The sequence below is a fragment of the Pezoporus wallicus genome, unplaced genomic scaffold (genome assembly GCF_028554395.1).
Source record: "Pezoporus wallicus isolate ANWC-B61680 ecotype Strahan unplaced genomic scaffold, APGP_CSIRO_Pwel_v1 contig_3710, whole genome shotgun sequence".
Classification (NCBI taxonomy): Eukaryota; Metazoa; Chordata; class Aves; order Psittaciformes; family Psittacidae; genus Pezoporus; species Pezoporus wallicus.
The window spans coordinates 4,048,592-4,060,748 of NW_026640315.1; the positions used below are offsets into that span (position 1 = coordinate 4,048,592).

Consider the following 12,157-nt stretch of genomic DNA (forward strand, 5'->3'; position numbering starts at 1 on the left):
CCTCCCCATGTGGGATTGGAGCTCCTTGTCAAACCGCACGGCTAATGTATCATCTTCCTTCCAAGTTCATCCAAACAACATCTGAAGTCCGATCACTGCAGCCCCTCCTGCCGCACATCAGCTCAGACCTGGAGCATGGGAAGCACTTCCAGCACGGATGAGCTGGAGCAGGACCACGGCTGCTCCGTGGGTCTGTGCCAGCCACAAGGAGCAGCGGGATGCAGGATAGCAGAGCGCTGTGGCGAGGGCACGGGGCTGCCTGCTGCTGCTGGAGTCTCCTTTCTTCTGTCAGCCGAGCAGCAGGGAGTTTGCTGAGAAACTGCCCCCGGGGAGCGAGCACTTTTCCCAGTCATTAACCTTACACATCCCTCACATTATCGGAATACCTCGGATGTCGAAGTTGCTGCAGTGAGCTAATTCCCCCAGGTGACTGCAGGCAGCGTTCAATGGGCTCCTGCACAGCGAGGGGATCTGAGCTGAAAGCGCTCCCGACTCCACATGCCAGGCCCCCAGCGGGGGTGACATCCTCAGATGCGCTGTGGGCGCAGGCACCCAGGACCTCTGGAGTAGTGGGTTTCAACCTGCAGTCAGCAGGGGTCTGGGGGTGATGGCAGGAAATCAAGGCATGGGCTGGAGATGGAAAAGGCTGTAGGAGTCCTCCAGTTGAAAGATATTGGGGGAAAAAAGCAGTGCCCTGAAGGGACAGATGTTGGGAACCCCCGGTGCTGGCCTCTGGGCCATGTATGTACCTGTCTGTCTGGATGTGATTGCAGCAGGGTTTCCACGCTCTGGATCTGGGATCCTGAAGTGCTTCCTCTGGTTTAGAAGATGAGCATGAGGCCAAGGCACTATTTGATTCCTTGGCAAGGAGGTGCACAAGAGGAACCCCAAAGCAACGAGAGGAATATGAACAGTAGGATAGCTCTTATTATATGTACATAATATTAAATATAGTATTATTAACTCCTAGACATCAAAAAGTTTTCCCGTCGTGTTCCCTGGATCATCCATGACCAGTGTCCCGTCAGGAGCGGCAGAGTAACGCTATTAACAGAAACAATCACAGAAGACACCACATTTGTCTCTCCTTAGTAATAGGTGGCCACCTCTAGTGACTGCCAGAGCAGAACCAAATCCTTCCAACTAAGCAAAGCCAGCAAGAGCAAACACACATTCAGACATAAGAACATTCCTGGGCAGTGCAGGCAGCACCCTTTGCTTTGGGGTGCTGCACCTTTCTGGCCTTCTGATTAGAAGTTTCATCCCAGCCCTGACCACTCACCATATGTGAGGAGAGGCTTTAAGTCCCACAGCAGGAGTCAGCGTGATGAACCGCATCAGCTACACAAGCAAAGATCCATTTACAATTAGAAAGCACCAAACAGCAACACCAGAAGTCACAGGCCACATGAATCTACAGAATAATGACTCACATCACACACAGGAAACCCCTCCATGCTCAGACAAAAACCCATCTTCAAACGCTGACATGACGTAAGGAAAGCAGCGGTCTAACGGTCTTGATAACAACACAGGCAAAGACTGGCACTGCATCAACCCGCATTGGAGAGGCCCAAAACACCAACATGGATTTGGTTTGGATTTTCCCAGGAGTTCAGGTAATGGCTCCAAAACCCATCCTGGCACTGAGAGGCCACAGAAGGGAAGCTGGAGCTAATGCAGAACCACTCTGGAACCTTTGCTCTCCTGCACTGCTTGCTCTTTGGGATCGTTTTTGGTTTGCACTAAGGAATGCCTTTCAGTACACAGCTGCTTTCACTGTAATTTCCCCAGCAATCAGCTGCTTCTTAATGAATTTGCTTTGAGATTACAAAAGCATTACTAATAACAAGAGGTGGACCCAAGCTGGGGACACAAACATGCCCCCATCTTGGCACTGCAGTCTGAGTCCTCCCCTGAAGAATGCCTGCAAGCTTTGCTCCAGCTGTGCTGTGTACAGTGTGCTGACACCTCATGGTCAAGCAAGTAACTCAGATAAGACAGCGTTTCCCAGGATATATACATACATTCTCCAGCTGCTATAAGGCAAGAAATGAGGTTCATTTATCAAGAGGTTTGTAACGAATAGATCTGAATATAGCAAAGATAGGAAAGAAAACCAGTCCAGAAATGCTTCACATTGTTGAGTTACAGCTGTGTGCACCAGGGCCCGTTATCCATAGTTGTGGTAGTCTGAGCTTCCTTGATGCTGAGGGATGGCTTTAATGCACTTCTTCGTTGGCATGGCCCATATACTGAGCCATAGTTGGCAAACCTTGTGGTCCCAGGCCTGGAAAGAGTGTCCCTGTCTGGGCTGTGCATCACCCAGCTCTCCCCTCTTCCATGGGGCTCTCCCAAGGGCAGACCACCTCCTTCACAGAGCCCTTCCGAGCCCGGGCGTGCTTGTCCTCTCCCTGCTCGCAGTCTATGGGGTGGATGTGGCTCTCTAAGGACGCATCTGTTCTTACCTGGAAGAAGCTGTGTTTTGAAATGAAGACTCATCACGCACAGGGCACTGCTGATGTGCTCTGAGGCGGTGAACGTGCGGCACGGAGCCTGGCTTTGAGCTTTACACTGCTCAGACCCCAAATCCCACAGGAAAATTCCTGGGCACTCATGGAAAATGAAGGGAATGGGCACTCACCACCCTCTGAACACAAAGTGCTCTGTGGTACAGTGCTGGCACTGCCGGAGCACAGAGCCAGGTGGAGAAGGAGCCCTCAGATTTGTGTGTTGGAATTGATAATGTGGACTCATCCACTTACAATGAAATGGGTTAGACCAGGGTGAGGACACAGTGCTCGTAGTGAGGGACATGGCCAGGGCTTGCTTGCCTGACGTGAGGCAGGAGCAGAGCAGGAGCCCGGGCCTGGCAGCCGCCATCACACAGAGCCCCAGGGCAGGCCGAGATGGGCAGTGACAGCTGACTGCAGTGTGGATCCCAGCCTGGTTTGGGTTAAAGGGACCTTAAAGCTCACCCAGCTCCAACCCCTGCCACAGGCAGGGACCCCTGCCACTGGAGCAGCTTGCTCCAAGCCCCTGTGTCCAACCTGCCCTTGAACACTGCCAGGGATGGGGCAGCCACAGCTTCTCTGGGCACCCTGTGCCAGCTCCTCAGCACCCTCACAGGGAGGAGCTTCTGCCTAAGAGCTCAGCTCAATCCAAAGCAGCACAATTCCCACTTTCACAGGCTCAGCACATCCTATTTTAACCTCTTTAACCCAGCTAATGCCGAACCAAAATGGTGCCGGAGACAATGCCCTCCTGAGGGGATCCACCTGCCCGCGCGGTCCTTACCTGCTCACGGCCCTGGTGTCCATCCGGAGCCGCCGCTCCCGCTCGCCCAAGGGCTGCACCTTCCCGTGGGGCACAGCCGAGCCCGCGGGTGACACCGCGGTGAGGGCAGGGGAGCTCCAGCGGCCGCGCCTCAGCCACCGGCCCAAGGCCATGGCGGCCGCACGGGGCCTCCCTGCGCCTGAGGGGAAGGGGCCGGGGCTGGGGCCGGCCCCCTCAGCGCTGCCTGAGGCCGCGGTGCTGAGCAAGGGGCAGGTGGTGCTGTGGGGCAGGGCCTGCGGGCTATGGGGCCGGCTGGCGGGGTACGGCGGGGCGCTGGTGCCGGTGTAGATGGCCGTGTGAGGGGAGCAGAAGGCACGGTGGTGCGGCTGTGGGGAGGAAGAGGAGAGAGGCTCGGTCAGGCTCAGGGCTGCTGGCGGCCCCATGGCTGCTGCTCCTCCTCTGGAGAAGGGCTGGGTGCTGCTGGTGCGGACAGGGGAGACAGGGCCCAGCTGGGAGGCAAGGCAAGGCAAACCTGGGCCCGTGTACCCCCTTCTCCTGCAGATCCATCCCATGCCCCCTCCCCTGCCCTCCTGCACCCAGAGCTGCCACAATTTGCCCATGGAGATCAACAGGGTCATTGCTACCAGCATCAGCCTCCAACTCCAACAGGGAAGTTGGAGCTAAATGATCGTTAAGGTTCCTTCCAACCCAACCCAGTCTACGATTCTGTGATAGCTCCAGCTCCATACCTTGGATGCTGCAAGAGACACCAGCTTGTCTCATCCCTTACAACAGATAGCTCCAGGCGTGGAAGACTCCGTTATCCCCAGCTTGGCTGTGAAGAGCATAACCAGCTCACCAACGTGCCACAGAGCTCCAGCCCCTGGTGACTGGTAATACAAGAAGCCACATCCTGTGCTGAACCCTGCAGTGTCCCAGAGCAGTGCTGTGAAGGCTCCAGCTCTGCTGGCTCAGCCCTCGGGACAAGCCCCATACAGGGTTCGCCCATGTTTCCCAAGGACTTGCAATACAGCTCAAGTGTCCAAAGAGAAGAGCTGAGAGAAGAGGCAGGTACAGAAAACAGAGGCACACATGAGATAGGTGACACAGTGAGGGACGAACACACTGAGACCAGACAGAGGAGGATGAGAACTTGGTTCCTTTTTCATTTCCTACATTTATTTTTATTAGACAGATGGACGCATGGAAGCGATGGCCAAGAAACAGCACAATCAACTGCTCTGACTGCCAGGGGAAACAACCAACCTCTTGACTGGCACACAGTGATGTTGGGTTTGTCCCGTGGTCACACTTTGTACCAGGCAACCTTCCTCTTCAAGGCCCGAGCAGTGAGGATGAGAAGCACGCTGGGTCATGCCAGCTTCCTCACTGTGTAAGCAGAACAGAGCCAGGTTCTGCCTGCCAGCGTGGGGCTGGTGTTTCACAAGTGCAGTGACTGCTGAACGTGCTGCATTAACCCATGTCAGGGCCACAGCGATGCGAAGCTGAGATGATGAAAAATCAGAGAAAGGAATGGAGAGAACATAAAAAGCGAAGCTGCAGACAAAAATGGGAGTAGAATCAGAGGGACTGACTGGAACACACAGATTTGTTATTTATTATTTATACCCTCACTTGATCTTCCACATGTTCCTACACACTGGCAATCCCAACGTGCTCAGTGCTCTGTTACACAAACTGAAGAGTGTAGAGATCATCACATCCAAGTAGCTTTGGACCAAGTCCTTGAGTGTCTTTCAGTGCTCTTATGTCAAGGTAGGTTGATGGTGCTTAGTACCTGATGTAAACAGCCTTTAAGCAGAATTTAACATGAATTCCTGCCTGAGCTGCTCACCCTCCCAGCATTGCACAATTTGCCCGTGCTTCCAGTGGGAATAAGAGCAGACTTAGCAAGCAGACTTTGACATCAGAGCAAAGAGACTCATGCAACTTGGTTTCAATTCCTCTAAGAAGGTTTACCACTGTGAGGCTAAGGGAGGTCATGAGAATCTCCCCAGCTCAGCTGCAGAGAGGAGACCAGTGCTGCAGTGACACCAGAGCAGAGCAGGGAGCCCTGATTCTGCCTCTGATTACGCATAGGGGAGGGGAGGAATGGCTGTTCAAAGCTGAGCTGTCACCTCACTGCAGCCCTGTTCACAAGGGGCTGGGCTGCACCACCCAGTGCCTGAAGGCTCCCACTCACATCCAGCTTTCCCCACCTCCCATTTCCTATAAAATCATATCAGTAGTAAAAAACAGATGAATAATAGGAACTGGAGTAAAGGAGCTCCTCAGGCCTCAGGGCTTCCAACCCAGTCCCTCTACTTCCCTTAAATTCTAACAAACCAAGAAGCTTTTCTAATGGCCCCAATTCCCTTTACTGAGCTTTGCAGGAAGCTTCCCCATTTCTGGTAATTCAGGCCTGGTCCAGACAGGCTGGGATTTCCCAGTAAAGCCTGGAATCTCCCTAAGCTCTTTAGCACTAAGGTAGCATTTTAGGTTGCCTCATTCTAAAGAGGAAAAGAGGCAGAGCAAAAAAAATACCCTACTTAAAGTTGAAATCAGCTCTTAACACCTCGACCCTGGTTCAACTGGAACTACCTCCTGTTAGGGTTTCTTAACAGTGGAAAATAGAAGAGCAGGGAAAAGACAAGACGAGAAGTAGAAGGATGTGATAACAGAAACACAAAGCCAATGCTGTATCTCTCAAGCCCTCCTCCAGAGGTGTGGAGAGCCCTTTTGCCAGACCCAGGCTCTCTGTACCTGCACACTGAGCTCATCCTGTGGGGAGCCACAGGGAGAGCTGAGCTTTCTGTGATCACTTCCAACATGCCAGGGGGGACCTGGGAGTGCCACTGAAACTCAACTAAACCCTCAGAAACAGTCACCCTCCCTTCTCACAAGTTTATCCCACTCCTCTGCCTGTGGCTCCACTACACTGGCTACAAGGTGTGGGATACTGGAAGCAAGGGATGCACTCTCCTCAGGGGGTGCCAGGATGGATACCAGCACAGATGAGCTCCGACATGGGCTGCCTCACCCTGCTCCGTGTGGCTTCATCCACCTCTGCTCCCAGGAAGGCTGGTCTGAACCCAAAGGATTAGGATGGCAGAGCTTTACCCTGCCTTGTGCCATCCCACCTCCTGCAGGAGCAGGAGACAGGGAGAGGCAGCTGGGCTGCCCAACCTGGGAGGGGTCTCAGGGCAGCCAAGAGGCATCTCCCCCTCGAGGTGTGCGGGGATGTGCCTGCATCCCGAGTCCAGCCCAGCCATCAGCCTGGCTCCGCCATGCCTGGGAAATGACATCTGATGCTCCAGAAGCCATGGCAACGTGCAGGAAGCAGGCTGCTGGCAGAGCCGGGCTGGGAAACCTAAAGCAGCACTGACACCTTCAGGAAGATGAGACGAAGCTCAGCGCCAGCCTCGGCTCGTCTTTTCCCTGCGCTCTGCCCTGCCCTGAGCCTACTTGGGAGGATCTGCCTTGAGCTGACTCCTGCGATCCAGCTTGCTCATGACCTGCGTGATGTCCACGGTCGTGGCGGCTTCTCTGGCTTTGGCCTCTTCCTCCCGCTGCCTCAGGATGATGGGGCTGGGGCTGGAGGGGAGGGTGCGGCGCCCGAACAGGAAAGGGGAGCTGGGCAGAGAAGAAGCAGCAGGAGGTTACTGAAAAGAAGGGCATCAAAACCTTCCCCCCGGTAAGCAAATTTACCAGGAGGGTGAGCTCAGAGCCAGAGAGGGATGTGCCACTGTCAGCCACACAACCACAAAGAGCTGCAAATGTGGGTGAGGTGGTTTAAAGGACTCATCAGCCACAGAACTGCTAAAGCACAAAAGCAGCCCTGGTCCTGGTCCTCCCCAGTGACCTGAGGGCCAGGAGGTGGCTGGTACATTACTCCTTTCACTGTGTTTGCACATAACTAACACTCAGTGGGAAGCCAAACAACTGCCATCAGTGGAATTTAACCAGCGCCCTCAAGATCAAGACAGGGACCAGTCTGGGTGTTGCTGGTGTCTGTGATACACCAAAACCCACCCACTACTGCTTCAACAAAGCCATTACCAGAAGCAGTGGAAACCTGTTAATAACCTTTAGCTGAGCCAGGATCCCGAGTATTGAGTGTCCAGAGCAAGCACTGACCAATACCAACGTAGTCACCAGGATCAACCAGTGACGGTGTAATGTGTGGCTCAGGTTAAAGCTAACCAACCCGAGGCAAGTCAGCAGGAAGGGTTCTTCCACTGCCTTGAAAATGGGCTTTAGATGAAACAATAGTGTGAAGTCCATGATTCCTCTTTCGCACTTGTTAGGTTGATGAGTGGAAGAGGAACAGAGAAAGCAGCACAGTGCCCAGTCTGGCTCCGACATCGCATGCTCAGCTTAAAGAATTAACTGGAATTCAAATGGCCTAAATTTGCTACATGACCTTCATTTTAATTGGGGAAAAAGCCATTTCAAGCCTCTTTTATGGCCACCTACCTCATGCCAATAGTAACTCACAAGTAAGATGCTGTCTGTCCCTTTGTGGCTGCCTGTCACCTCTGCTTCACAAGGGATTTGTCCAGACAGAGCTGAGCAGATCCCATGGAGGACCCTGCGCTGGACCTGTGTCTCCTGAGGTAGTCAATGCCTCATGGGTGGGAATTTTCCCACGCCCAGCACACAGTGCTCTCTCCTTCCATCCAGGAAACGAGCCATGATCAATTCAACCATTGCAACCTTTCCAAACAGACCCAACACGCAAAGCAGCCAAGCAACCACCATGTCATTTCTGGCTGCACACAAGCCACTTCCAAAGGGCTCACAAACAGCATCATCCCTCTCAAAGCAAGGCATCTTCTTAGTGAAAAATCTTATTTAATTAAGCAAACATCTAAATCACAGTAATTTTGCTGCAACTCAGGCTTTTTCTACCCTTGCTACAACAAGAAAATCAAAACCCCACAATTACATCCCGTTTCACTTGCCTTTTTTTGACAGTCTGTTGTGGCACAAGAGCCTTGGCCAGCATTTCCTTGTATATTGGAGACTTTAAATAGCGGCCATAGGAGTCCTACTAGGAGAAAAAGAGACAAAGTGGTAGTTATGGGCTGCAAACACCCTTATTAAAATCACCACCAAATACAGCTGCTCAGGAGCCAGGAAGGCTGGGAACTGGATCATCCCCCCCAGCAGCCAAAGGGACTTTGCATCTTGCAGGCAAATGTAGCTGTTTAAACCAATACCCTTTCATCTGGGTATAAAATTCCCAGGATTTTCCATCTCACAGTACAGCTTCCCAGGTAAGAGCCAGACCAAAAGGTCTGAACTGAGCTTAGCCCAGGCCAGTGGTGTCTGGTTATGCTCTTGGTACAAAACTCATGCACTTATATCACAATTGCTACTACTTTTCCCATCCACTGCTGAAATCCAGTTGGACACAAGCATCCACCATAGGGATACCTGCTGTGTACAGAGGTACACAAAGTGTACTAACTGAGTGAAGCTGAAAGATTTGTTCAGGCTTTGAATGAGCTGGTACCAAGCTGGTATTAGAAAGCTGGACTTCAGCAGACAACTGATGTCCACCACCCTGGGGACGCACTGCCTTAGAGGGAAGCAGCAGCAGCTAAATACAAAGGCCTGAACCAGTGCTTCCTTCAGTCAGCAAATTTAAGGGATTTTCCAACAAAGGCCACTTGAAAGTGACAATTTATAGCACACAAAGGCATGGAAAGGCCCAGGATACTGGAATCCCCCCAAGGCTTTGAAAACAAGTAACAAACCTTTTTCATCAGCATGTAAATGTGGGTCTGAGCAGCATCTAAAACATAACGATGAGGGTGCTTGAGGCCTTTGACAGTGATGCCCATTGTTGTGCCATCAATGTTAATCCAGCGCCTTGCTCCTGGAGCCAGGAAGAGCCTGCAAGGAGGAGAATCAGCAGTGCCATTAACAGCTGGAGAATGCCTGGAGATTGCTCTGTCTATGCAGGAAAGGAGAAGTCCCTTCAGCTGCCCACTGCAGTTTGCTGTCCTGATCTTGGACAGTCAATCTCCTGATTGAGGAGTCACTTCCTCTTGCACTGTTAACGCAACATGAACGAACTTTCAGTTCACTAGAAGCAAAAAGGGTCTGGAAGCCCTGAGATCTTTACTGTTCCACACCTCTGTTCAAATTACATGCTGAGATCTTTACTGTTCCACACCTCTGTTCAAATTACATGCTAAGACTTAAATGCAATAGTGGAGAACAGAGGAAAAGTAACTATGGAACAACACAACACTTATGCTTTCATCTTCAACAGCTCCTTTCCTCCGTGGGGACATAGGACAGCCACATCTGATGACAGCTTACAAAGAAAAGTCCCAGGAATAAGCCATTTGGAGGATGACAGGGTGTGGAAGAAGGGGATGGGGCTCAGCTACAAGGAGTTTAAGAATGCAAAATTATCACACTCACTTGTAAATCTCTTCTGCTTTCTCTTTGACCTTGGATTGGTCTCCGTACTTGAGATCCTCACAGGCTTCCCAGAAACCCAGATTCTCTCCTGCGTGACAAGGACGCATTCAGCAGAGAGCGAGACTGAGGCGAACACAATCAATCCCATTTATCAACTCCTAAACTGAACGCTTGACTCAATATGTGTTGGCCTCAGTTCAGTCCCTCCAATTCTCACAGCCACCTTGAAAACCCCCTTGGGACTGAAGGAGGAAAACCTCTTTTCCCCTGCTCCAGTGCTTGTGAATTCAGTCAGTTCCAGCCTGGGAGCAGCCCCCTGCATAGGGCTGTACTTTGTGTCCTGTGCCACTAGATGGTATTGCACGCACTGGCTGCACAGCCAGCGCCCCCGAAGGCACTTGACTGCTTTTACTTGTGACTTTGCGCTTGTCTCCACTCACAGCACCCACTGCACTGCTCTGTCTCAGCTGCGTGGGGACGGGGACAGGGACACTGCAGACCCACCGCTGAATTCCTTCTTCAGGAAGAGCTGGAAGTTCTGCCGACCTTTGGGGTCCCGTATCAGCTCACTGAAATTGAAGGCCCATCGCTCCACACGCATCCTGGTGGGGATTTCCACCCTGCAAACAAAGAGCACTGCCAGGTTCATGCATCCCAGCTAACTGGCAGATTAATTAAAACCAAAGTGCCCTTTGCTGGCTTGCCAAGGGACTTCGCAGCACTCTCTGAATGCTGTAATGAGCTCCCGAAGTCAGGCCACTAAGTAAGCTGTAATTAAATAACTTGGTACACAGTGGGATGAGGATTTAACTTGGGCTTATGCTGCTCTTCCAGTGACATCCCAGCTTTGCCGGAGGTCTGATTCAGCCCCATTCTGGAAGAGGCACTGGTTGTTGCCCAAAGCTTTGCTTCTCACAAAGGCATTCTGTGAAGCTACCCTTTGGGGCTGTCTAATGGGATATTATCACTCTAACAGGATTGCTGGGCTCAAATGAGAACCATAACATGTTCTATGCTTCCAGCCCAGAGATGCCAATCTCTCATTAGCAAATATTATCTGAAGAGAAAACCAAGGGAGACCTCAGAGAGGGGATGGACTGCCAGGATGTGCCTCCAACTCTCTCCTAAGAAGCAGCCTGAGGTGTGTGCAAAGACCAAGGCCCAGCAGTTGAGCCCTGAATTGCTGCACCATTGGCAGCACCTCATTTAGCACTTAATACTAAGCCAAGTGCTACACCTTGTGTGTGACTGGTCTTATTCCATTCCTGTGCTGGTAAAAGTGGACTGTGCTCATCCAAAAGGAGGATCAGACCCTCAGCAGGGGCTGAGTGCATACTTCCATCTGTAATGTTAAGGAAGACTCCACTTGAAGAAGGTAATGCTCAAAGTTCAGCATCGAGTATTCCCAAGAGCTGGCTTTATCATTGCCAAAAGGTCAGAAAAGGAATGCTCCCCTGCTCATGATCAGAGACCAGGTATCATGATGCAATCAGTGGTTCCCCTCAGCATAGTGGTCCATGTAAACCTGGCAAAAGAATACCAATACTTACAGCTTTGCATTGAGGTCCCAGAATTCAGGGTCATCTGTTATCCAGGGGTTGCTGGGGAGACACCCAGACAGGATGGGATCATTGGAGAGGAACTGCTCCGAGTACTTCACAAGCCTGCAAGTAAACCCAACAAAACAAGTGTTCATTTGCAGGCAGAAGTGCAGCCAGCCCCATCACAACCAAATGAATAGATACCTTCAGAGGTATCTGAAGATCCTGTGCCACACATCACAGAGATGGAAGTGCCACGCAAGAGGAGAGCAAGCACTGGATTTGCTCAGGTGGGTTCTCTGCAGCCATGGGAGCTCCAGGATTGGTGAGTGAATGCTGAGGGCAAATCCCAGCTTCTCTTTCTTCTGCTCACCTACAGCACAGCTCATTCGCTGCAAAACGACTCTGAGGGCTTGGCACAAAGCAGAAATGTCTCTGTCCCAGCAGGATGCAGACAAACACTTCTTCTACCTTCGAAGTTGGCCAGACTTGTAATTACAGCCCATTTCCCTGATGTGCTGGGATTTCAGCTTTCTCCTTTCTTCACTCTTGAAAAACTCATCTGGTTTCTGCATTTAAAATTCCTTCCAGGCCAAACTGCTTTCATGTGCTCAAAGCTGGAGTGCACTGTCCAAGGCCCCGCTGCTAACAGGCACCTTGGCATCCATCCTGCATTATACAGTGCTGCTGCACAAAGCACACCACAGGTTTGGCGCAGACCTGCTCGATCCTATCTTCTCACTGGAAATGCCAAGGCATTCAGCACCTGCATAATTCCCTCTAATCCATACATGCTAATCAGGCTATAAATCTAAACCTGTCAACACAGGTAACATTGCCCTGTCCTTTTAATGATGAGTGCTTTGCAGCTCCTCCTCAGTCAATGCAGTGCCCTGATGCGT

The 12,157-nt window shown here is 51.7% G+C and overlaps 1 protein-coding gene across 3 annotated transcripts in view; it reads right to left on the reverse strand.

Annotated features, from left to right (window-relative positions):
• Positions 1–1,238: 1,238 nt before the first annotated feature.
• RGS9 (regulator of G protein signaling 9) overlaps positions 1,239–12,157 on the reverse strand; it is a 28,964-nt gene continuing 18,045 nt past the window's right edge. The window contains exons 12-19 of one of the 3 annotated variants that reach the window (XM_057418597.1): positions 11,265–11,378; positions 10,219–10,334; positions 9,715–9,802; positions 9,039–9,177; positions 8,241–8,326; positions 6,792–6,909; positions 3,298–3,662; positions 1,239–2,478 (exon numbers count right to left, since the gene is read on the reverse strand). In XM_057418597.1, the coding sequence (XP_057274580.1) occupies positions 2,322–2,478; positions 3,298–3,662; positions 6,792–6,909; positions 8,241–8,326; positions 9,039–9,177; positions 9,715–9,802; positions 10,219–10,334; positions 11,265–11,378 (1,183 nt within the window). In that variant the 3' untranslated portion in view covers positions 1,239–2,321. Of the gene's footprint in view, positions 2,479–3,297; positions 3,663–6,319; positions 6,910–8,240; positions 8,330–9,038; positions 9,178–9,714; positions 9,803–10,218; positions 10,335–11,264; positions 11,379–12,157 lie in introns of those variants that run through there. The other 2 variants (XM_057418598.1, XR_008973406.1) reach the window with 2 other exon arrangements.